This window comes from Sorex araneus, chromosome 1, assembly GCF_027595985.1.
Source record: "Sorex araneus isolate mSorAra2 chromosome 1, mSorAra2.pri, whole genome shotgun sequence".
Lineage (NCBI taxonomy): Eukaryota > Metazoa > Chordata > Mammalia > Eulipotyphla > Soricidae > Sorex > Sorex araneus.
The window spans coordinates 406804119-406826360 of NC_073302.1; the positions used below are offsets into that span (position 1 = coordinate 406804119).

General features: G+C 39.8%; 1 protein-coding gene across 1 annotated transcript in view; it reads right to left on the bottom strand.

Moving 5' to 3' along the window:
• Positions 1–22242, bottom strand: part of SLC26A3 (solute carrier family 26 member 3) — a 38228-nt gene that overhangs the window by 11306 nt on the left and 4680 nt on the right. Inside the window, exons 6-12 of the mRNA XM_055123843.1 lie at positions 18552–18704; positions 17587–17669; positions 14323–14470; positions 14097–14210; positions 13918–13995; positions 10732–10827; positions 8215–8321 (exon numbers count right to left, since the gene is read on the bottom strand). Of these exons, the coding sequence (XP_054979818.1) occupies positions 8215–8321; positions 10732–10827; positions 13918–13995; positions 14097–14210; positions 14323–14470; positions 17587–17669; positions 18552–18704 (779 nt within the window). The remainder of the gene's footprint in view (positions 1–8214; positions 8322–10731; positions 10828–13917; positions 13996–14096; positions 14211–14322; positions 14471–17586; positions 17670–18551; positions 18705–22242) is intronic.

Sequence of the window (22242 nt, forward strand, 5' to 3'; positions counted from 1 at the left end):
TGGGTGGGGAAGGGTGAAGCAGAGCTGGCTAAAGGCACAGAAGTTTGCCAATGACAGAGGAGTGCCGCTCGCTGACCTTAAACCTCTTTTTCCACAACGCTTGATCAGGAGGCAAGACAAGAGATGAGACAAGACTGCGTGTCCAGGGAGGGCAGTTCCAGCAGTCAGATAGTGACCCGCAGCAAGCTGGTCAGGGAAGTAGCCCCTCCATTACTCTGAGACCATGGCAGGACAACAGCTGACAGAACACTGCCTTCCCCAGGGGAAAACAAAAGTTGCCCTCCCTCTCATTGCCTCAGACAGAGTGTGGGTATTCTTCCTGAGTCACAAACGACATTTTCTCCAAAGAGAAAGCAAATGATGTTTCTGTCAGAAGTCTCTGATTACAAGCCCCATTTGGTGCTCAAATTTACTGGAGTTCAGGTGTGGGGTTTTTTTTTTTTTTGTATTATTTTGGGTTTGGGGCCCATACCCACTGTGTGTAGAACTTACTCCTGGCTCTGCACTCAGAGATCACTCCTAGCAGGACTTGGCAGGGGCATATGGGGCGCCAGGGATCAAACCCAGGTTGACAGTGTACAAGGCAAGCACCCTGTCCCGTGTACTATCACTCAGGCCCCAAATTTATGGGGTTTTCATGCCACAGTCACAGTTCAGTACAGGCTACTGTGGACCCTGAGAGGCAGCACAGGTAGATCTATCTATCCTTAGGATTACAGCGGACGTAGCAAACTTGTGATCCACATTTCTAACAGCGGTCCGGAGCCACACAAACTCAGTCTCTATGTGGAACGGATGAGCATGATCTCTGGACTGGCAAGCAGACCTGTTCAAAATAAGGACCCACCCCCCCCCGCCCAACTCCCACAGTGTAGCAAGCACGAAGGGGAGGGACTCAGTCACTCAACCCCTGGCCTGGGCCTCAAGCATGAGGATGTTCATCACATTTACAAAAGCAATAGAAGAAAGCTCCAATACAGCTCCAATACAGAAAAGAAAAAATGAAAAAACTTCCATCAGATATCACTGAGCTGAAGAACATAGGATGTGAACTAAGAAAAATTAGACAAGCTCCATAGCAGCAGAATGCCAGATGCCAGGAAACTTAACCAGTGGCCTGAACACACTAACCAAAAGATACAGAGTAGCCAGATGGGCCATAAAACTAGATCCAATCTTCTACATCTTACCAGAAACACACATGAACAGTCATGATAAAACATGCCTAAAGAAAAAGACCAATAAATAAAAGAATCTGAGATGGCCAAACCTGTATCAGTCAAAATAGACTACAAAGTAAAGAGATAATAAGAAGCAGAGATAAGGGCACTGCATAGTCATCAAAGAATCTATACATTTAGAGGACTTAGCACTCATTATCATGTGTGTACTAAATAAAGGAACATCAAAATATATAAATAAAATATTTAAAGCGGGAGCTGGAGCGATAGTACAGCAGATAGGGCGTGTGCCTTGCACGTGGCCAACCGGGTTTGATTCCCAGCATCCCATATGGTCGCCCAAGCATTGCCAGGAGTAATTCCTGAGTACAAAGCCAGGAGTAAGCCCTGTGCATCGCCGGGTGTGACCCAAAAAACAAAATAAATAAATAAATAAAAATAAAATATTTAAAGCAACTAAGAACAAGTCTAAAGAAGGAAATCAACAGTAACACAATAGTTGTGGGAGATTTTAACAACCTCCCTTTTATCATTGGATAAATCAACAGAACCAAAAAAAAAAGTTTGTAAATATTGACCTTAAAAGAAGAAATAAAAGAGTTGTGCTTAACTGACATTCTCAGCCTCCTGGGGACACTGAGAACATAGTATGTATTCACATCCCTTAGATGTAAATTAAGTGTGCATCAATTTATGGAAATAGAAATAATGTTAAGTATCTTTTCAGGCACAAAGGCAGAAACAAACCACAGGGAAAAAGTTGGGGAAAACCCACCCAAACAGAGCCCCAGCAATCGAAAACCTCCAGAATCCAATTGCTGCTGTGATCATGGCCAATCTCCACAGGCTTGGACAAGCCTCATCCATGAATGAATCTGTGAAAAACTCAGGGATATGAATTTTGTGACAGAACTAGTCAGGATCTCAGTGGGGGATGGGTGACCTCCCCCCATCTTCCTGTTTTTCCAGGAACCTGGCAGTCATGTCCACAAACTGCATCTGGTGCCATATAAGCTCATAAACTAGCCATGATCCAGAGACTCATAAATAAATATCAGAAGAGATCAACAAGCTACAGGATGCCTCCAGACACCAAAGTCACTATTCAGTTAAATATTTAATACTAACTGTATCATCATATTTAAATTTTTAGAATTCCTGAAGCCACATCTCATATACTATACCACTGATGTACCAGGTGTAGCACACATTGAAGAAGATGTAAAGTAGAAGGCAACCAATCTCATGCTAATGCTAATTAAAAAACATTAGCATGCAAGGCTTAACCTGTAACAACGTATTAGTAATCTCTTGTAGAAGGGTTTAATGGCTCCAGGATGAGATACAACAATATTCACACACTTTCTTTTAAGGAAAGCTTTTTGATCATTTTTAGAGAATTATTCTTAATAAGCCACACAAAATAAATTATTTAGGGTCTGCTATTGGGGCAAGTTTGGGTGGTTGTTAGAAAGTTTGAAATAATGGTGGTGGGAAGGTGTAATGATGGTAAGATTGATGTTGGAAAATTGAATGTAATAAATTATTGTGAACAACTTTATAAAAAAATAATTTTTTAAAAGTTGGAAAAAATTTAACACTTATAAACTAAATAACATATTAGACAACCAATGAAGAAACCAAATATTAAAAGTATTCCTAGAAACTAATGAGAATGAAGACACAAACCTCCAGAAAATATAGTATACAGAAAAAGCTATACTAAGAGAAATGAATAGAAATGCAAGCTTATATCAGGAAGCAAAAAGGGACTCAAATAAATTACCTAACTTCACATCTCAAGAAACTAGAAAAAGAAGCACAAAATAAGGAGCAAAGCAACAAAAATTAAAGTATAAATCAGTGATAAAGATGAAAAAATTTGATGGAATCAAATTCTCTTTTAAAAAAATATATAAAATTGGTAAACACTTAGCTAGACTCGCCAAGAATAAAAGATCCAAATTAATAAATAGGGTCAAAAATGAAAGGGAAGAAGTTACAATAGAAACTTTGGAGATACAAAAGATACTATATTACTAGCAACAAATTTATGCCACAAAATTGGAGAACCAGTAGAAATGGATATGTTTTTAGGATCTTACCACCCTGCTTAGGCTGAATTAGGAGGAAGTAGAAAACCTGAACAGACTAACTAGTACAGAAATCAAAACAGTAATCAAGTGTCTTCTAAAACAAGAACTCCGGTTTATACAAGCTCACTAATGAATTCTTCCAAGTCTTCAAAGAGGACCTACTACATATCTTTCTCAAACTCTGCCAAAAACCAAATAAACAAGAATCCAGAAACCTTGAACTAATAGTTTAGATAAGACTAACATTATCTTGCTACAAAAAGCGAGCACACATCACTAAAAAAGAAAATTATAGACCAATACTCCTAAAGAATGTAGATACATAAGCCCTCAACAAATTTTTTGTAAACTGAATTAGTAATATACTGCAAAGATCATACTTTATAATTAAATGTGATTTGTCCCAGGTATGCAAGCTTGTTCCAATATAAGGGAGTCAACTCATGTGATATACCACATCAATAAAAGGAAACATAAAAACCATATGCTCATATCTATAGGTGCAGGTAAAGTTTTTGACAAGATTCAGTACCTACTAAGATAAAACCTCAAAAACCATTTTTTGAGATTTTATCATAAGTGGGGATGGAAGAAATATATCACAATATAATAAGGTCCATATATAGCGATCCCTAGTTACTAATATATAAAATGGCAGAAAACTGGAAGTCTTTTCTCTAAGATGAGTCATAAAACATAGCAATTCACTCTTAACATTATTATTCAATATGATATAGGAAGTCTTACATACAGCACTTAGGCAAAAAAGAGAAAGAGATTTACATCAGAAAAGAAGTCAGGTCTGGAGAGAGAGTGCAATGGGTAAGGTGGTTGTCAAGTATGTGTCTGGGTTTGATTCCCAGCAGCACATATTGTGTCCTGAGCACCATCAGGACTATGGATTTCAGAGTCCGAAGGAATCCCTGAGCACAGCCAGGTGTGTCTGCCTCCCCACCCCAAAAGTAACAAAAAGAAAGAAAGAGAGAAAGAAAAAGAAAGAAAGAGAGAGAGAGAGAAAGAAAGAAAGAAAGAGAGAGAGAGAGGAAGGAAGGAAGGAAGGAAGGAAGGAAGGAAGAAAGAAAGAAAGAAAGAAAGAAAGAAAGAAAGAAAGAAAGAAAGAAAGAAAGAAAGAAAGAAAGAAAGAAAGAAAGAAAGAAAGAAAGAAAGAAAGAGAAAAGAGAAAGAAAGAAAGAGAGAAGAAAGAGAGGAAGGAAGGAAGGAAGGAAGGAAGGGAGGAAGGGAGGGAGGAAGGAAGGAAGGGAAGGAAGGAAGGAAGGAAGGAAGGAAGGAAGGAAGGAAGGAAGGAAGGAAGGAAGGAAGGAAGGAAGGAAGGAAGGAAGGAAGGAAGACTCAAACCATCATTATTCAAAATGACATATTTTATGTAGAAATCCCCAGAGTCCACCAAAAAATTGAAAATAAATCTATACAGCCAAGTGGCAGTCTACAAAATTAAAACACAGAAAAACCTTTCATTTTTATGTGCAGTAATGCAGAAGGGGAAGAAAAATTTTAGATCCCATTTACAGTCATGAAAAAATAAATCAATCAGGGGCCAGAGAGATAGTACAGAGGATCAAGGCTCTTGCTTTGTATACAGCTGACATTGGTTCAGTCATAAAGTGCAGCCCCTGAGGTCCCCATGCACCCCAAGTGTGGCCCATATAATCCTGCCATCATAAGGCCAAGCACTTCCTGGAGCCCTTGTGCTGAAACACTGACCTGTTTGGCTGAGAATAGCCAGAAGCAACTTCAGTTTTCTTGTGCATTACTTGGGAGAACTCCCCCTTCCAAATCAAGTAACCAAGAATAAACTTGGCAAAGGAGACAGAAGACTTAGTGATTGAAAGCTATATTTCATTACTATAATAGAAGACTTCTATAATAGAAGACACAAGGAAATTGAAAAATGTTTTTCTGTATTGGAAGAATTAACATTATTAAAAATGACCTGCAGTGGATAAGGTGGTTGCCTTGAATGTGACAGACTTGGGTTCTGTTCCTAGCACACTATATGGTACCCCAAAATGTCTAGGAGTGATCCCTGAGTACAGAGACAAGAGCAAGCTCCAAGAACCAACAGGTATAGTCCATCAAACAAACAGAAAAAACCATCCTCCCCAATGGCTGTATCAGTTCAATGCAATCTTTATCAAACTCTGATAGAATTTTTCTAGGACATAGAATAAATAATGTTGAAATTTGCATGGAACCATAAAACTCTCTGAATAGCAATTCTGAGAAAAAGATGGTAAGTATTGCATTTCCTGACTTAAAATTATATTATAAACCTATAGTATTTATATCCAAAATACAGTAACAGATATATACATACCTCTCGGAGAGCCCGGCAAGCTACTGAGAGTATCCCGCCACACAGTAGATATGCCAAAAACGGTAACAATAGGTCTCATTCCCCTGACCCTGAAAGAACCTCCAATCATTGGGAAAGACGAGTAAGGAGAAGCTGCTAAAACCTCAGGGCTGAGTGTAATAGAGATATTACTCGTGCCCACTCGAGTAAATCAACGAACAACGGAATGACAGTGATACAGTAATCAAAACTGTATGGAATAAAAGTAGACTATGAGATCATAAGCCAATGATATAGTATCAAGTTCCCAGAAATAAGCCCTCAGATATGTGGATAGTTAATTTTAAATAAAGGAGATAGGTACATTAGGTGGAGGAAGGAAAGACTCTTCAACAAACAATGCCAGGAGAATGGTTTATCCATAAGCAAGAAATTAAATTGACTATCACAAAGCATATAATAAGGTTAATTTAAATGGATTAATGACCTTGATATTAAATTCATATCCATAAAATACATTAAGAAAAGCATAGACAGAACTTGTCATTATATTGGCTTCATGGAGGTCAATTCAACTTCACTGGCAAAGAAAACAAAGCTACCAATAAATCAATGGACTAACTAAAAAGTTTCTGCACTGCAGTGCTGGAAAGATAATACAGAGGTTAAGGCATTTGCCTTGCATGCTGATGACCCCAGTTCAAATTCAAGTACGCAGCTAGTCCCATAGGACCACCAGGAGTAATAATCCCTGAGCACAGAGCCAGGATTAAGTCCTTAGCATCACCAGGTGTGACCTTCCCCTCTCAAAAAGAAAACAAAACAAAACAAGAGAAAGAAACAGACAAATAGCCATCTCAGAAAACAAAACAAAAACCTTATAAGAAACAAAAATAAAGCAAAAAGAACATTTTTTAGAGGTTGGAGAGATATTCTAGCTGTTTGCCTTGCACATAGCTGAACTGGGTTTGATTTCCCCCACACATGGTCTACATATGGTTGCCTGAATACTGCCAGGAGTGAGTCCTGAACACGAGCCTGGAGTAAGCCCTGCGCACAGCTAGGTGTGGTCCAATTTTTTATTTTTAAGTTTCTGCACTGTGAAGATATTACAATTAAAGTTAAAAGGCAACTTGCTAAAGGAACCCTTACTCACGTATGGTAAAACTGTCATCTGGTTCAGCCTTTATAGAAATGGCAGAGAGACATCTCAAAAAAAAAATAGAAATTCTGGATGGGGAGATAGCTCAAAGGCTGGAGTATACACTCACATATGGGATCCCTGGATTTGGGCTGTGGCACTGGATGGTCCCTTGAGCACCACCTCGAAGGGAGCAACCCCAGAGCATTGCACTGAGAGTAGCCTCTAGTACCATCAGGTGTGGCCCCATAACAAAACAAAAGTACAAAAAAAAAAACCCTTTTGTACGACCCCAACCTTCCTCTCTGTAATATCTATCCTAAAAACACAGAAAACATTTTTTAAAGAGATATTTTCATACAAAATTTATTGCTGCAAAAATTACAGCATTTGTACAAAATCGAATACTACTCAGCTATGAGAAAAGATGAAATCTTGTTGGAACGCTACAACTTGGATGAAACAGGAGGCTAACAAGTTAAACATAGTGAGTCAGAAGGAGAAAGGTAAACACCAGATAACCTCACTCCTGTAGCGTATAAAGAAACAAAGCTAAGGAGTGACAATGGCCAATGGAAACTGAGATTCCTCCTATAGAATGGAGTTTGACAAGGGGCAGGGCTGGGGTCAGAGGCAGAGAGACCTTGTCACTAAAGTAGGGAGTGTGGTGCAGTAGTAATAGATGCTTAGAGCATTAATATTTTAATTAATGTAGCGACTATAAATCATAATATCCCAATACAAAATGTAATTTTAAGAAAGACCCCAAGAATCCTAAGTAGTTTTCATGGAATGTCACGCAGTTCTCTGTTATTTAAGGTGAGAGTCGAATCTTTGAAGAGCGCCCATCTTTCTCTCTACACGCTAACTGTCATCATCTTGGATAACACATTCCCAGGTTTAATAAGTCTAAGCAAAGATATTAAGCTCACTCGGAATATAATTACTTCTAGTTGTCAGATGCATAAATAGACTCTAGATTTATAAGGGTGTTCCCCCCCCCCCCAAAATTGGTGTCAAAACAGAGAGCAGCTCAAGTAGGTGGTGGAATCTGTACTGAGGTCCTTTTGGACAATTCTGGTCATGGTTTCACAAGGGGCAGAGCTAGGGGTTGGGGATGGGGTCAGAGGCAGAGAGACCTTGTCACTATGGTAGTGAGTATGGGGCAAAAGGTCCTTCCTTCCTTCCTTCCTTCCTTCCTTCCTTCCTTCCTTCCTTCCTTCCTTCCTTCTTCCTTCCTTCCTTCCTTCCTTCCTTCCTTCCTTCCTCCCTCCCTCCCTCCTCCCTCCCTTCCTTCCTTCCTTCCTCCCTCTCCTCAAGGCAGTAAATTGCTGGGCAAGAGAATACAAGGCTGGTAAAAGCACATTCTTGTCAATTCAACTACTTCTTGCTTAACAAGTGACCCCCTTTTTTTCCTTTTTTCCTTCTTTAGAGTTGGGTAGGATAACGTGTGCCAGGATGTAGAACAACATGAGAACTCACAATTGGGTCCTGAATATGATGGTGAGGAGCTGAAATGCCACACTAGCTGCCAGGCCTAAGCCGAGTCCCAGGACGGTGGCGAAGATGAAACTCACGATCCAAATTAGCTGGAAGAAGAAGACAACACCTATGTTATGACTTCCGATGACTAAAGGACAGTGCCTTAGTCTAGAGCTCTGAGAAAGCATGAACTTCTAGTGCTAAGAGTAGAGGTTGGAAATGTACAGGAGAAAGGAGAAAGTATTTCTGTATATGTGAGTTCCAAACCAACAAAACAAGTAAATATGTGGGTTTTAAAAAATTATTTTTATTTAATTAAACCCAGGGAAAGTGTACCTATTTCTATTCCCATACCAGTAATTATTGGTTACAATCAGAAAATAAATTGATAGAATTCATTTCTTTTTCCTCCCTCCCTCCCTCCCTCCCTCCCTTTCTTTCTTTCTTTCTTTCTTTCTTTCTTCTTTCTTTCTTTCTTTCTTTCTTTCTTTCTTTCTTTCTTCCTTCCTTCCTTCCTTCCTTCCTTTCTTTCTTCCTTCCTTCCTTTCTTTCTTTCTCTCTCTCTTTCTTTTTCTTCTCTCTCTCTCTTTCTTTCTCTCTCTTTTTCTTTCTTTCTTTCTTTCTTTCTTTCTTTCTTTCTTTTCTTTCTTTCTTTCTTTCTTTCTTTCTCTTTCTCTCTCTTTCTTTCTCTCTTTTTTCTTCCTTCTTTCTTCTTCTTTCTTTCTTTCTTTCTTTCTTTCTTTCTTTCTTTCTTCTTCTTTCTTTCTTTCTTTCTTCTTTCTTTCTTTTCTCTCTTTCTTTCTTTCTCTCTTTCTTTCTCTCTTTCTTTTCTTTCTCTCTTTCTTTCTTTCTTTCTTTCTTTCTTTCTTTCTTTCTTCTTTCTTTCTTTCTTTCTTTCTTTCTTTCTTTCTTCCTTCCTTTCTTTCTTTCTTTCTTTCTTTCTTTCTTTCTTCTTTCTTTCTTTCTTTCTTTCTTTCTTTCTTTCTTTCTTTCTTTCTTTCTTTCTTTCTTTCTTTCTCCACCACAAAAATGTTCAAGACCCTTCACCAGTGCCTTTATGTAACTTCCAGACCATTTCTTCATTCCACCAATCTCTCTTAGCTGATATAATTTATGCTAAAACATTTTTTGTTAGATTGAGATCACATTACTTTACACAACTCTCTCTATCTGTATCTATACAATCCCATATCTCTTTAAAGTAATGTGTTATCATACCACAACGACCACTAAAGTTCCAATATCTTTCCACCACAGTTCTCTGGACCTGTCCTCCTCTGGCCTGATGATTTAATTTACGGCTACTATCTCTAGACAAATCTTAGCATACCAAAACACTTGCTAAAACTACCAATGATTACCAATCAAGAATGAAAGTAAAGCCAAGTATTACTCTATGCTTGCAAACTATAGTAGAGTCTGTTAAGCATTTGTATGCCATACTTTGATCCTCATGTAGTTCTGGACTCTGTCATAGCAAGGCATGCTGAGAGCAAGAGTTGCTCTTATAGAGTATTTCTAAAATACTAGAATTTAAATTTCCCAGATTCTCTGGAGGCGAACATGTGATATCATCAGAACAGTAGCTATTCAGACCCTAAAATTCAGAAAATTTCTGTGCCATTTAGCATGGCAAGACTTTTTATATCAGATTTAAGAAGTCCTCTGCTAGCATTTCATGCTACATATCCTACATGCAAGTAGCTCATTTTTTAAAAGTAGAACTCCAGGCCCATGAACTACTCCTCGTGCTCCTGAACAGCCATGATCCCAGACGCACACAAACCAATCTCGGAACCCAGCGGCTTTTGGCAAAAGTGCAACTGGACTGTGCATTAAACTACGGCGCCATGCCACCCTGGGTGGGGAAAGGTTGTTTGTCCCTTCCACCTTCCCCCCCCACCAGGTGGTGCGGTGGCCGCCATCTTTCAGAGCCTATTGGACAGCCAGGTATGAGACTGCAGCGACGAGACACTTGGGGCCTCACGAAATGAAGGGTGGGACTGACCCTTCTCCCTGCCCGGTCAAGGCCCCGAGTTGCCGCCCACGAACAGCTCCAACTTATTACTAAAATATCAGGAATCCAAAATCATGTGGCTGTAACATCATATGCTCTTCATAATCAGCAATAGAAAACAAATTATCTAATGATAATGATGCCTTTTCGGCAGGTCTGATTATTGAGGGAAATTCCAAATAATAATGGTGGGTCTCTTGTTGAAATTTTGAGTGTAATCAAAGTAGAGAGAGAGTAAAGTGGAAATCGTCTGCCACACAGGCAGGGGGGAAGGATGAGAGGGAGGGTATACTGGGGTTCTTGGTGGTGGAAAATGTGCACTGGTGAAGGGATGGGTGTTTGATCATTATATGACCAAGACTTAAACTAACTGTTCTCATGATGATTCAATAAATAAAAAATAAAAATTAAAAAAAAAGTGTAGAACTCCAGAAGACCGTTGTTGAAGTATGCAGTTTAAAGATGGCAAATAAAATTAAAGTTATTTTGCCTCTACTTACACAATCATACTTATCCTTTCGCCATAATCTTCGTACTTCAGTGAACTGCATCAGCATTCCCTTTAGGTTTCCAAGTGCTAAAGCTGCCAAGACAGACTGTAAAAACATGAAAAGCAGACGTACTTTCAGATAACTACATAAATCACAGAGAAGCAAAGGTGAGGGTTGTAGATAAGCGAGTCCTTCAAAGGGCCCCAAAGCTGATAAAAGGATACTCCCTTTTCCGGTGTGCAATGCCAAGTGAGATACACGAGACCGGGGACTCTGACCTGTCCTCAGGAATGACTTTGTCCCCCCCCCACACCCCGCCCCACTACAGTAAGAGGTGCTAAACGACTATGTGTGGTTACGCCATTGAGCATCTGTCACCCAGATTTTGTTTTGTGGTAGTTTAAAAAAAAAAAAACACCTGTGGTACCAAGGATGGAACCGAGATCTCACAGGTATAAGGACAGTGCTCTCTCTCGGAGCCAGAGCCACGACCCCCATAGAAGATCTGATGACAGTTACTAACCCATATCTTGGAATAGAGAAAGGTGGATTTTAAGATCTATGACTAAAATAAATTCTTCCTGATGAGAAATAATCGAGCATGTGTCTATTTATTGGAGGTGAGAAGTAGGGCCATTTTTGTTTGTTTAAAAAAATTCAACAACATTCAGGACAAACGTATGAAATTTTAAAAAATAATAATTTAAGGAAATTTCTGTCCTGGAAACAAAATTCAAACCCTTGTAATGATCAGCAAGCATTCCTTAATGTAAAAGGAAGCTAAAGGACACAGACAAGTTAACAAAGATTTAAGGCCAACTCTTTAGGAAAGAATAGACCACCTTCCTTATACCAAGCTAGATATATTCCCAGTATTTATCATGGCAAAAACATGTAGCACTGTAGCACTGTAGCACTGTCCTCCCGTTGTTCATCAATTTGCTCAAGCGGGCACCAGTAATGTCTCTATTATGAACAAGTACATGCAGTACTTAATATTTACTAATGTTTAGTCGGCAAGTATTTATTTATTTATTAATCTTGATTATTTTATCTATTTTATAGAACTACAACAAAATATTAATAATATTTATTGTAGATAAAATAAATTGTATATAATAAAATTTGCATTGAACATTTCATTTATTTTAATAATCATTTTATTTTTAATTTTTTTGTTATTTTTAATTTTAATTTTCTAAATGAATAAGTGAATGAGATAATAAATGAATATTTCTCAAGCTAGAATTAACCTCTCAGTCACATGACATCTTTTAAGAAATACTAGTTGATCTACTACCATTGATTAGTGGATACAATAAGAGTGGTCTGGGTGTTAAACTCAACGTAGGTATAGCAACTTTCAGGTTTCTAATTCTGCACACATCAAAATGAGACAATTTTTCTTGCAGGAACTATGATATTTATGGTGAAAAATGCTGAATATCAAAGTAAGCTTTCATTTTAATGAAATTTAACACAGAAATGGGTCCAGAGGAGTGGGTACAGCCAGTAGGGCACTTACCTTACATGTGGACTGCCTAGGTTCAATCCCCAGCATCCCATATGGTCCCCTGAGCACTACGAGAAATGATCTCTGAGTGCACAGCCAGGTACAATCCCTGAGTACTGCTGGATGTGGGCCCCAAACCAAAACCAACCCCCAAAACAACACCCCAAATGTCCCAAAGAAATAATAATTGTTGTAAAACCCCAATCCCAGTTGTAAGATGTTCTATTTGAGTGTACTCTAGAATCTCTATATATGACTGGAAGTGGTGTGCATTTATTATTATTGACACACACAGCCTTCTATTTCATTGGTGGTGACTTCTTGATGATTTTATACCAGTCTTTCAGAAATCAGCTTTGTCTATGGAGAATGCTTCCTTTTGACAAATAGTACTCTGTGGTGACTGAGAACAGATCTGACCACTCTGAGAGTCCAGCAAACTGGCATTAAATTTACTTTACAGCTACCAATCAAAAGGGAAAAAGACCTGGATCAACTGTCAGACACTTGTGGGCTATGTCCTATCTTGATAGCCTTTGTAGTTATAAGTGTTACTGGAGGTGTGTTGAACAACAATAAAATTAATTATTCACTGAGTATTTATTGTGTGCCACACCTGGGGCTAAGGACTTTATGTACGTTATTGCAATGGAGTATTGTCAGTAACTCTGAGTTGAATACTATATCCCTTCCTTTTTACAAATGGTTTTACTGATAGGTGAAATAATTTTCCCCTAAGCACCCAGATAACAAGTGAGTGAGTCAGGATTAGAACTAGGTCCCATAGGACACTACAGTCCATGTACTGTGTGAAAATCATATTAATACCACAAAGAACAATGTAGTTACCATTATCTGATTGCTCAGAGATGCTGTTCCCCAAGGTTTACTATTTATTTTATTCAATCTGGATACTGAGGCAGTTTATAGAACATTAGATCAAACCTCAAAAATGAAAGTACAGGGGAGAGGGACAGAGGAGCGTGAGGGTGCAGGTGTGAAGTTCTGTTCTGGATGCTCCCACCTGCATTCAGACAGCTTTAGACTTGGAGTCAAACCAAACATTGGCAGCTGCTGGGTGTAGTCCGAAGACAGGTTGGTGGCTGGTAGCACCATTCTCTGAAGTTAGATAGTGGCTGGATGACCTAACCTTTAAGAAAATCTTCACTTTAGCCAATCCTTATTGAAGCTGCAGAGCCAGAGTACCTTCCTGCCTAAACTTTTGGAGTCACAAACATGTGGAGGATAGAGGAGATAAGGTGATTTGGGCATCTGCATTCCTAACATTCATAAAATGCTGCCAGGAGAAAAATTAAAGGAAAAAATAACATTTTTTTTGACTCATAAAATATTGGCTAAGAAGAGTGCTTGAGAGTTTGTAGTTACTGAATTTTCCCTTATTTATTTATTACTTTTTATTTATTTTTGTTTTGGAGGCCACACCTGGTTGTGCATAGGGCTTCCTCCTGGCTCTGTGTTAGGGACCACTCCTGGCAGTGCTTAGGGGACTTTACATATAGTGCTGAGGACTGAACCCAGGTAGGCTGGGTACAAGGAAAGTGCCTTATCCACTGTAATATCTCTCCAGTCCCATCTCCCCTACTTTAATTTATGGTTACAGTTTTTAATAACCAGGTTCATCCCCCAAAAGAGAGTTGGTATCCAGAAGAGACACGGGTTACCTTTTGCAGTGGCTCTAGAAGGAATCCAATGGCCACAATGACAATCAGCACAATGATAGCAGAGAGAATTCCCGCAATCTGTGAGAATAAAAATGTTTTCATTGCAAATGCAACTTTCCCTTGCCCCAGACCCCTGTGACTAAGGTCAGGATAACCCTGAAGCCAAAATCCTGAAATACCTGTGTTTTGCCTCCTGTGCTTTCCTGAACTCCTGATCTGGAGAGGGCAGTGCTGGCAGCAAATCCTTGGAAGGATCCAGTGAACACATTACTCACTCCAAAGGCTATTAATTCCTAAAGGGAGAAGAAGAAAGAATCTTCCCGAGAAAGTGGCACTATTGATGGTGTGCACACAAAATCTTAGTTAAAGTTTGCTCATGAGAGTCAGGGTAGGTTGTACACTTACCTGATTTCCATCAATGGGATAATCATATTTTAGGGAATAGACGCTGGCAACTGAAAAGGCCACGGCGAAGCCAACAATTGCAATGGTGAAGCTATCTCCAATAGTTTCTTGGAAATATTGTATGTTGGGTGGGACAGGAGCCTTAAATCTAAAATTGAAATAAATCAGGTCTCACTAGGCTGCTTATGAATCTTTAATGATTCAATTAGCTTTCAGGAAAAATCTGAAGTAAATCTACTATTATCATTCGTAAGGCTCTGATGTACCCCCTGCCCCCTCTCCTACCTAATCACCATCATTGCCCAAAGTTTTTTCTCACATCATTATACAGAGCTCAGAGCTTTGGGCAAGGTTTTTTAGTTTGTTTCTTAAAGGTATCATACCCTTTTGCTTACCTTGAAAACATCTAATTTTCTGTTTCCTCTACCTAAATCACCTACTCTTATCCACGTTTTTCCTTCCCTGAGCACCAGGGTTAAAATAAATTCTCTGTGATTACCTGGCTCTTGATAGTTCTTTGTCAATCCCTGACTCTTTACTCAGACACTGAGTAAGAACTGAGGTTGTTCATCAGACCATGACTAGGGCTGAACATTCTTTGTGCTAATTATCAGGTGGTCATATTTGTTGGGCAGGGAAAAAAAGCCCAAATAGATGTGAGTTAAGCTGAGTTGTGCCTCAATTTAGAGTAAGATTAACAAGAATTCAGTACCACTGAAAACTTTGAAATTAATTGCCTTTTTTTTTTTTTTTGCTTTTTGGGTCACACCCAGCGATGCACAGGGGTTACTCCTGGCTCATGCACTCAGGAATTCCTCCTGGTGGTGCTCAGGGGACCATATGGGATGCTGGGAATCGAACCCAGGTCAGCCGCGTGTAAGGCAAATGACATACCCGCTGTACTATCTCTCCAGCCCCAAAATTAATTGCCTTATTGTTGAAAAGTGAGGCTTTCTGAATTTGATAAAAGACTTGTAAACTCAGTCCAATGATAATGGTAGATTTAATGATTTTATTTTTTATTTATTTTTTTTCTTTTTGGGTCACACCCGGCTATGCTCAGGGGTTACTCCTGGCTTTTGCACTCAGGAATTACTCCTGGCGGTGCTCAGGGCACCATATGGGATGCTGGGAATCGAACCCGGGTCGGCCGCGTGCAAGGCAAACGCCCTACCCGCTGTGCTATCACTCCAGCTCCAGATTTAATGATTTTAATAGTTTACTGTATTCTAATGTTTGCATGTCCCCATAAGCTTGATGCAAAATATCTTATATTCCACTTGCATTGTTACATTAGATTTCAAAGCATCACCCACAATGCCTGCAATAGTTATCCCTAAATGAGGGTTCCTGGAACAAACATGATTCTGAGACAAGGAAAGTAAGGAAGTTTCCTCCATTGCTAACAAAAATCTGAATGGAAAATCCCTAGCCAACAGATGAGCACTGGACTTTGCCCTGCACTCCAAATAACTGCTCAGTAACTGTATCCCAGATGAAGACGGAAAGTTTCAATTTAAAGTGATACAGTACCAGAAAAATTTCAACTTATGAAGTACAATTCTGTGCTTTTATCTTATAAACCTAGAGCAGCTAAAAGATCTAATTACATTTCCCCAAACAGAAAATCAAGTATCTTATTCTCAACACCAATTTTTATTTATTTATGTTTTTGCTTTTTTTGGGGGTCACACCCGGTGATGCACAGGGGTCACTCCTGGCTCTGCACTCAGGAATTACCCCTGGCGATGCTCAGGGGACCATATGGGATGCTGGGAATCAAACCCGGGTTGGCCGTGTGCAAGGCTAACACCCTATCCGCTGTGCTATCTCTCCAGCCCTCAACGCCAATTTAGATGCTCAGTTCCTTCAAATATTGTTCCTGATCTAAAATGTATTGGAAGAGGGTCACTGGATTAAATTGTTTCTTAATTGCTATTTGTGTTTTGCAGATATCAATGTTAATAAATTTTGAGCTCTGATTATAAAGAATGGCTCTCATTTCATAGTCATCATAAATTAAAACATTCACGTGGATTTCTTAAAATTTGAAATCAGACACCTACATTTTTTTGTTATTCCAGTCTCTAAACACCGTGGACAGAGTGGTATGTGATGGAGTTGTACAGTCTGAAAACCTGGATTCAGTTCTTGGCTCTGCCCCTTACCCTCTCTGAGTTAATGTTCTCATTTGTAACTGAACATGATATTCATTCTTATTTAATTCACAATTTTTGTGGAAGGGTCAAATGGAATAAAGAATGCATAAATATACTCTAAAAAGTACAGTGTCTATTAGCTATTTTGTTCCTCTTAAAATTACAGTACCATGATTTACAAAGTTACTTTTTGTTTTGTTTTGGGGCTATATTGAGCAATGTTCAGGGCTTACTCCTAGCCCTGAGCTCAAGAATCATTATGGCAGGCTCCGAGGACCATACTGGGTGCAGGGGATTGAAACTGCATGAGTTGCAGACAAGGAAGTACCTTACCTGTTGTGCTACTGACTCCAAGTAAATTCTTTACAGAGTTTTAGGGATACAATGTTGCAACAACAATCCCACCATGAGTATGAAGTCCCTCCTACTAGCTACTAATATAGAATCTCACTGAATATATTCCTTGTATTTTCTTTCCTTTTTTCAGTGATCCCTGCATTCCCTTTCTTAATCCAGTTAATACAATAGAACCATTTTCGAATTCTTCCTCCAAGCTGAGCCTGTCTTTTGCGTGGGGCAACATTTGTTCTGACTTTGTTTTGAATTGGTTCATGAGAAAGGACAGCGAGTGCCTATCTGGAATGCTTAATCGGAGCGTGTAGGTAGTTCTTCAATGTCTCTTTTGAACTGTCAAAACTTGGCTCCAATAACCTCAAACAAAACACTACATTTTGTTTATAGTAATTTATGGACAAGGAAATCTGGTTACATCTGGTTCCTCTTCTTTTTCTTTTTTAATTAGAGGAGGAGGTTTAACTTGTTAATTTTTCTACCTTTACTACTCTGCTTTTACTTGCATATGGGTATCTGCTCATCTGATTAGTGAGTTCTTCCACAGAAGAAATTCATTGCTATTAGAAACTGGGGACCCTGGCGTATAGCCCTTTGTGGCTCTTTCTTGGTGGAGCAGTGAGTTTTTGTGGGATTGGGGTGGGTTCTGATCTTGGTTTAATGTTCGGTGCATTTTTTCCTGTTGCCTTCTGTAATTTCTGCTTGCTCTCTAATTGATACTTGGAGATGACCCCCCTCCCCAAGATTCACTTACCCACTTGGCATCTCCCCAACCACAGCCACTTTAAACCTGTTTTGGAAGTCAAAGCCATAGGATACACCTGTTGCAATTACAGTCTGTGAAATTGCAAAATTGTCCAAGTTAGAAATGTGAGCTACAACCAAGAATCTTGCTTCGAAGAAAAAGAGGGAAAACACCCCCTTTTTCACCACCCCTTGCCCACAGCCCCCAAACCTGGACATACTAAATAATACTTTTCTCAGAATGGGGAGATAACTCAAAGGGCTAGTGTGCATACTTTGCATGCAGGAGGTCTAGATTCAGTTCCTGGCATTGCATGGTTCTTTGAGCACCACTCGGAGTGATCCCTGGACACAGCCAGGAGTAGCTGCTTAGCACTTCTGGATATAATCAGTAATATCATATTCAAAGAGAAATGCTCCAAGAAACCCTCTCACTTTCCAAATTAAAGAGGGGTCTTGGGTCTGGAGAGGCAGTAAGCATAGTGGGGAAAACACTTGCCCTGCACAAGAGTCACCTGGGTTGGATTCCCCAGCACCACATATGGTCCCCCAAGCACCACCAAAAATAATCGCTAAGCATGAAGCCAAAAGTAAGCCCTGAGCACTGCCAGCTATGGCCCAATCCCCCTACCCTCTAAATACAAGTCTGGATGCAGTTTTAATTTGCACCAGTATTGAGAACCACAGCTCTAATTCCAATGAATCTCTCATTACAAGAGTTCAGAGATATTGCTTACTGAACTTACTGAATCTTACCTTATGTGGAAAGAATGAACTCAAAACCAAAAAAAAAAAAAAAGAGAATGAACTCAAAACCATAAAAGGTAACATTGAATGAAGAGAAAACCATACTAAGCACGATGCTCAGCAGAGATAGCATCCAAGCCACTAAAATCTCTCATCTACAGACAATGAAGAGCTTTCAATATAAAAACCCTAGGCTGATATGAACAAAGTCTTAAAAAGATCAGTTACCATGAAGAGTTCAATTGGGATGGGCACTGGAAGTTTGGCTTTGTAGCGCTGATTGATTTCTTTAACCACAAATACAATTATCAGGATAATCAAGGATGTCACAAGGTCTGCGATATTAGTCTTCTCTATTTGTGTGAATATGGAAATTAGTACCTGTAATAATAAAAACAAATCTCACCCACATTCTCTGTTAATGTATGATCTGGATACAAAGCAATTATTTCCAAATAATTATTACAACAAAAAGATTGACAGTAATTCCCAATTCTGCACATGTCAATTGGGAAAGTGTAATTATAGAGATAAGCATGGAGAGGAGAGAAGGGCAGGCTGGTACAGCACAGGCACCATGCTGGTTTAGGGAGGCTTTGGGGATTTTTCTGTGCATCTTATTAAGTATCACTTGTATCACTTGTCATCCTATTGATCCTCAATTTTCTCGAGTGGGCACCAGTAACGTCTCCATTTGTCCCGGTTGCGTGTTAGTGTAGCCCAATGATATCTGCTCGCCCCAGGAACAGGAAGAGCCTCAAACCGTTCACTCACAGTTTTGACAAAGAAGTCTGACAATCTCGTTGGTGGGTGGCCACGTGGTCTTTTGACGTCCCATGCAATCCAGTTGGTAACAGCTCTAGTTCAGCGGTCGTCTCTGAATCGCATTACATGTCGGGCACATCTGATTTTTGATGTCTTGACAAACGAGACAGTGTCCCTGATTCTTGATCGTCGACGGACGTCGGAACTCCAGATCCCTTCTCTCACTTGAGTAAGACATGATACTCCAGGCATAGCTCTTTCCATTCCTCTTTGGGATACCCGAATAGTGTTCTCATCCTGTTTGCTTAGGGCCCAGGTCTCTGAGGCGTATGTTAGTGCAGGAAGACCGGTGGAGTCGAAAAGATGTGCCCGGAGCCAAAGGTTCTTCGTCCTCTTAACCACTTCTTCGATGCTCTTGAAGGCATTCCACACTGCTCTCTTCCTCCTGTACAGTTCTGGTGCCAAGTCATTCCTCATGTTGAGTTCTCGACCCAGGTACACATAGCTGCTGCATTCGGAGATGTTTGTTCCATTGAGAGCAAATGGAAGGTCAGGGACTAGTTCATTTTTCATGAACATTGTCTTAGTGAGATTCAGCTGTAATCCGACCTTTCTACACTCTCAGCCAAAGTTGACCCAACAACAGTAACATCAATGGACCTCATCTTATTAAAATAGTAGTGTTAAATTTTCTTTGGATACTTTTCATGTAGTCTCCTTAGCTCTTAACTTTCTTTCAGCCATCTTTTAAATGTTCACCATCATTACTATTCTGTCCAGGGAATAACCTTGGATCCCTGATAATTTTTTAAGCAATTTTTTTATAAGTATATGCTCCAGTCCTTTATTTCTTTTTGGGTTTTTTTTGTGTTGGTTTGTTTTTTCTTTCTTTTTGCTTTTCGGGTCACACCCAGTGATGCACGGGGGTTACTCCTGGCTCTACATTCAGGAATTACTCCTCCTCGGGGGACCATATGGGATGCTGGGAATCGAACCTGGGTCAGCCGCGTGCAAGGCAAATGCCCTACCCGCTTTGCTAAGCAAAAAATTTTAAATTGAAACTTATTTTGAAAGATGTGAAGGGAGAGAGAGAGAGAGAGTGAGAGAGAGAGAAGTACATGTTTAAAAGAGAACACAGGCTTCTCCAGAGTGAAATAAGAAATCAAAGAAACAGAGAGGAAAGCAAGTAAGGTTTGTCTACAAGGAAGAACACCAGTTGAAAGAGCAAGCGGGATCCCTGACAGTTTTTCTTTCTTGCTGTGTCCTTTTGTTTTGTTTGATTTGGGGCCATGTTTGGCAGCGGTCAGGGGTTACTCCTAGTTCTGTGCTTGGGGATCACTCCTGGTGGACTCAGGGGACCATATGGAATTCTGGAGATTGAACCCTGGTTGGCCACATGCAAGGCAAATACTTTATTTGCTGGACTATTGCTCCGCACTCCCTTAATATGTCACTTTAAATCCTGGCCATTTATTTTATTTTATTTTTTTGGGGTCACACTTGAAGATGCACAGGGGTTACTTCTGGATCTACACTCAGGAATTACTCCTGGCGGTGCTCAAGGGACCATATGGGATGCTGGGAATTGAACCTGGGTTGGCCGCGTGCAAGGCCGCGTGCAAGCCCCACTCTCTGTGCTATCGCTCCAGCCCCAATCCTGGTCATTTAAAGATCAAGACCCCTTATACCTCTTGACTGATGAGGTGATTATCATTTGTCAAATGGTTTCCTGGCTACCAGTGCACTATGCATTCTTGAAACAGCTGATTTTCAGGTCAGTCTGTCTAGGATAGAGCAGGTCCAAACAAGGCTCGTATCATTCTGCTTACAAAACAGTCTGAACAGAATTGTGTGTGTTGGTTCCAATTTAAGGCAAGTTCTGTCTCAGATTCTGAAAAACTGGGCTGATATAAAAGAAGAGGCAGGAGAGATAGTACAGGAAACAAGGCACTTGCCTTATATGCAGTTGCAACTGCTAAGACATTGGTCCAAATCCCAGGCATCACTACAGTCCCCGGAGCACTGACAGAGGTCACTCTTGACCACAGAGGCGGGAATAGCCCCTGAGCTCTGCTGAGCATAGGCCCCTTCCCCCTACTAATAAATAAATAAAATAAGGCTAAGACCACTATTCTATAGAATATTCCCTGGAGTGGGAGAGAGGCACTGTCCTATTTTGTATTGGTAAATTTCCTTTAGCCAATATGTATAGGAATGCCTGCAAGGCATAGAAGGACTTCACTTCTAGAAGAAGATTCCTTTTCAAAAGAATACAGGAGCATTCTAACTCAAAATTTCTCTCAAAATCTTATTTTGAAAGAAAAAATTGGAATAAGGTACTAAAACATTTAATAATATACTTGAGTATTTTTTCTTTAAAAGATTTTCAAGTTGGGGATGAGATGATAACGGGTAGGGCAATACCTTGCACGTGGCCAACCTGTGTTCAATCCCTGCCATCCCATATGGCACCCAGAGCACCGCCAGGAATAATTCCTGAGTGCAGAGCCAGGAGTAACCCCTGAGCACCTCTGGGAATGACTCAAAACCAAGTAAATCTCAAGTCAAGTCTTAGAGAGGTGGCACTTAATTTTTATTCTTTGCCTTATCTGTAGCTTGCTCCAGGCAAGCTACCCGTGGCGTATTCAATAGCCAAAAATAGTAACAAGTCTCACAATGGAGACGTTACTGGTGCCCACTCAAATCAATGAACAACGGGATGACAATGCGACAGTGCTACAGTGCCTTATCTGTATGGGAGCTGTATTTGAGTTTCAGTATTTTTCTTTTTGCTTCTAACTTTTTCTTAATGTGAACAAATGACATATTCACTGATTTCTTAGAAATTTCAGGTAAATGCTGGGCAAAAGCATTAAAGGAAAATCGTCCTAGAAACATGAGAATAAACTTCATGTATTTCAATATTCAAATATTCCAATATATCCAAAGGAAGAACCTACTTTGTTTTTAAAATTTTTTATTCTTAATGAATCACCATGAGGTACAGTTATAGACTTACACACTTTTGTGCTTACGTTTCAGTCTTTCAGTCATACACTGATAGTGCCCATCCCTCCACCAGTGCCCATTCTCCACCACCAACGACCCCCGTATCCCTCCCACCACCCCACCGTTTTCCCCCACCCCACCCTGC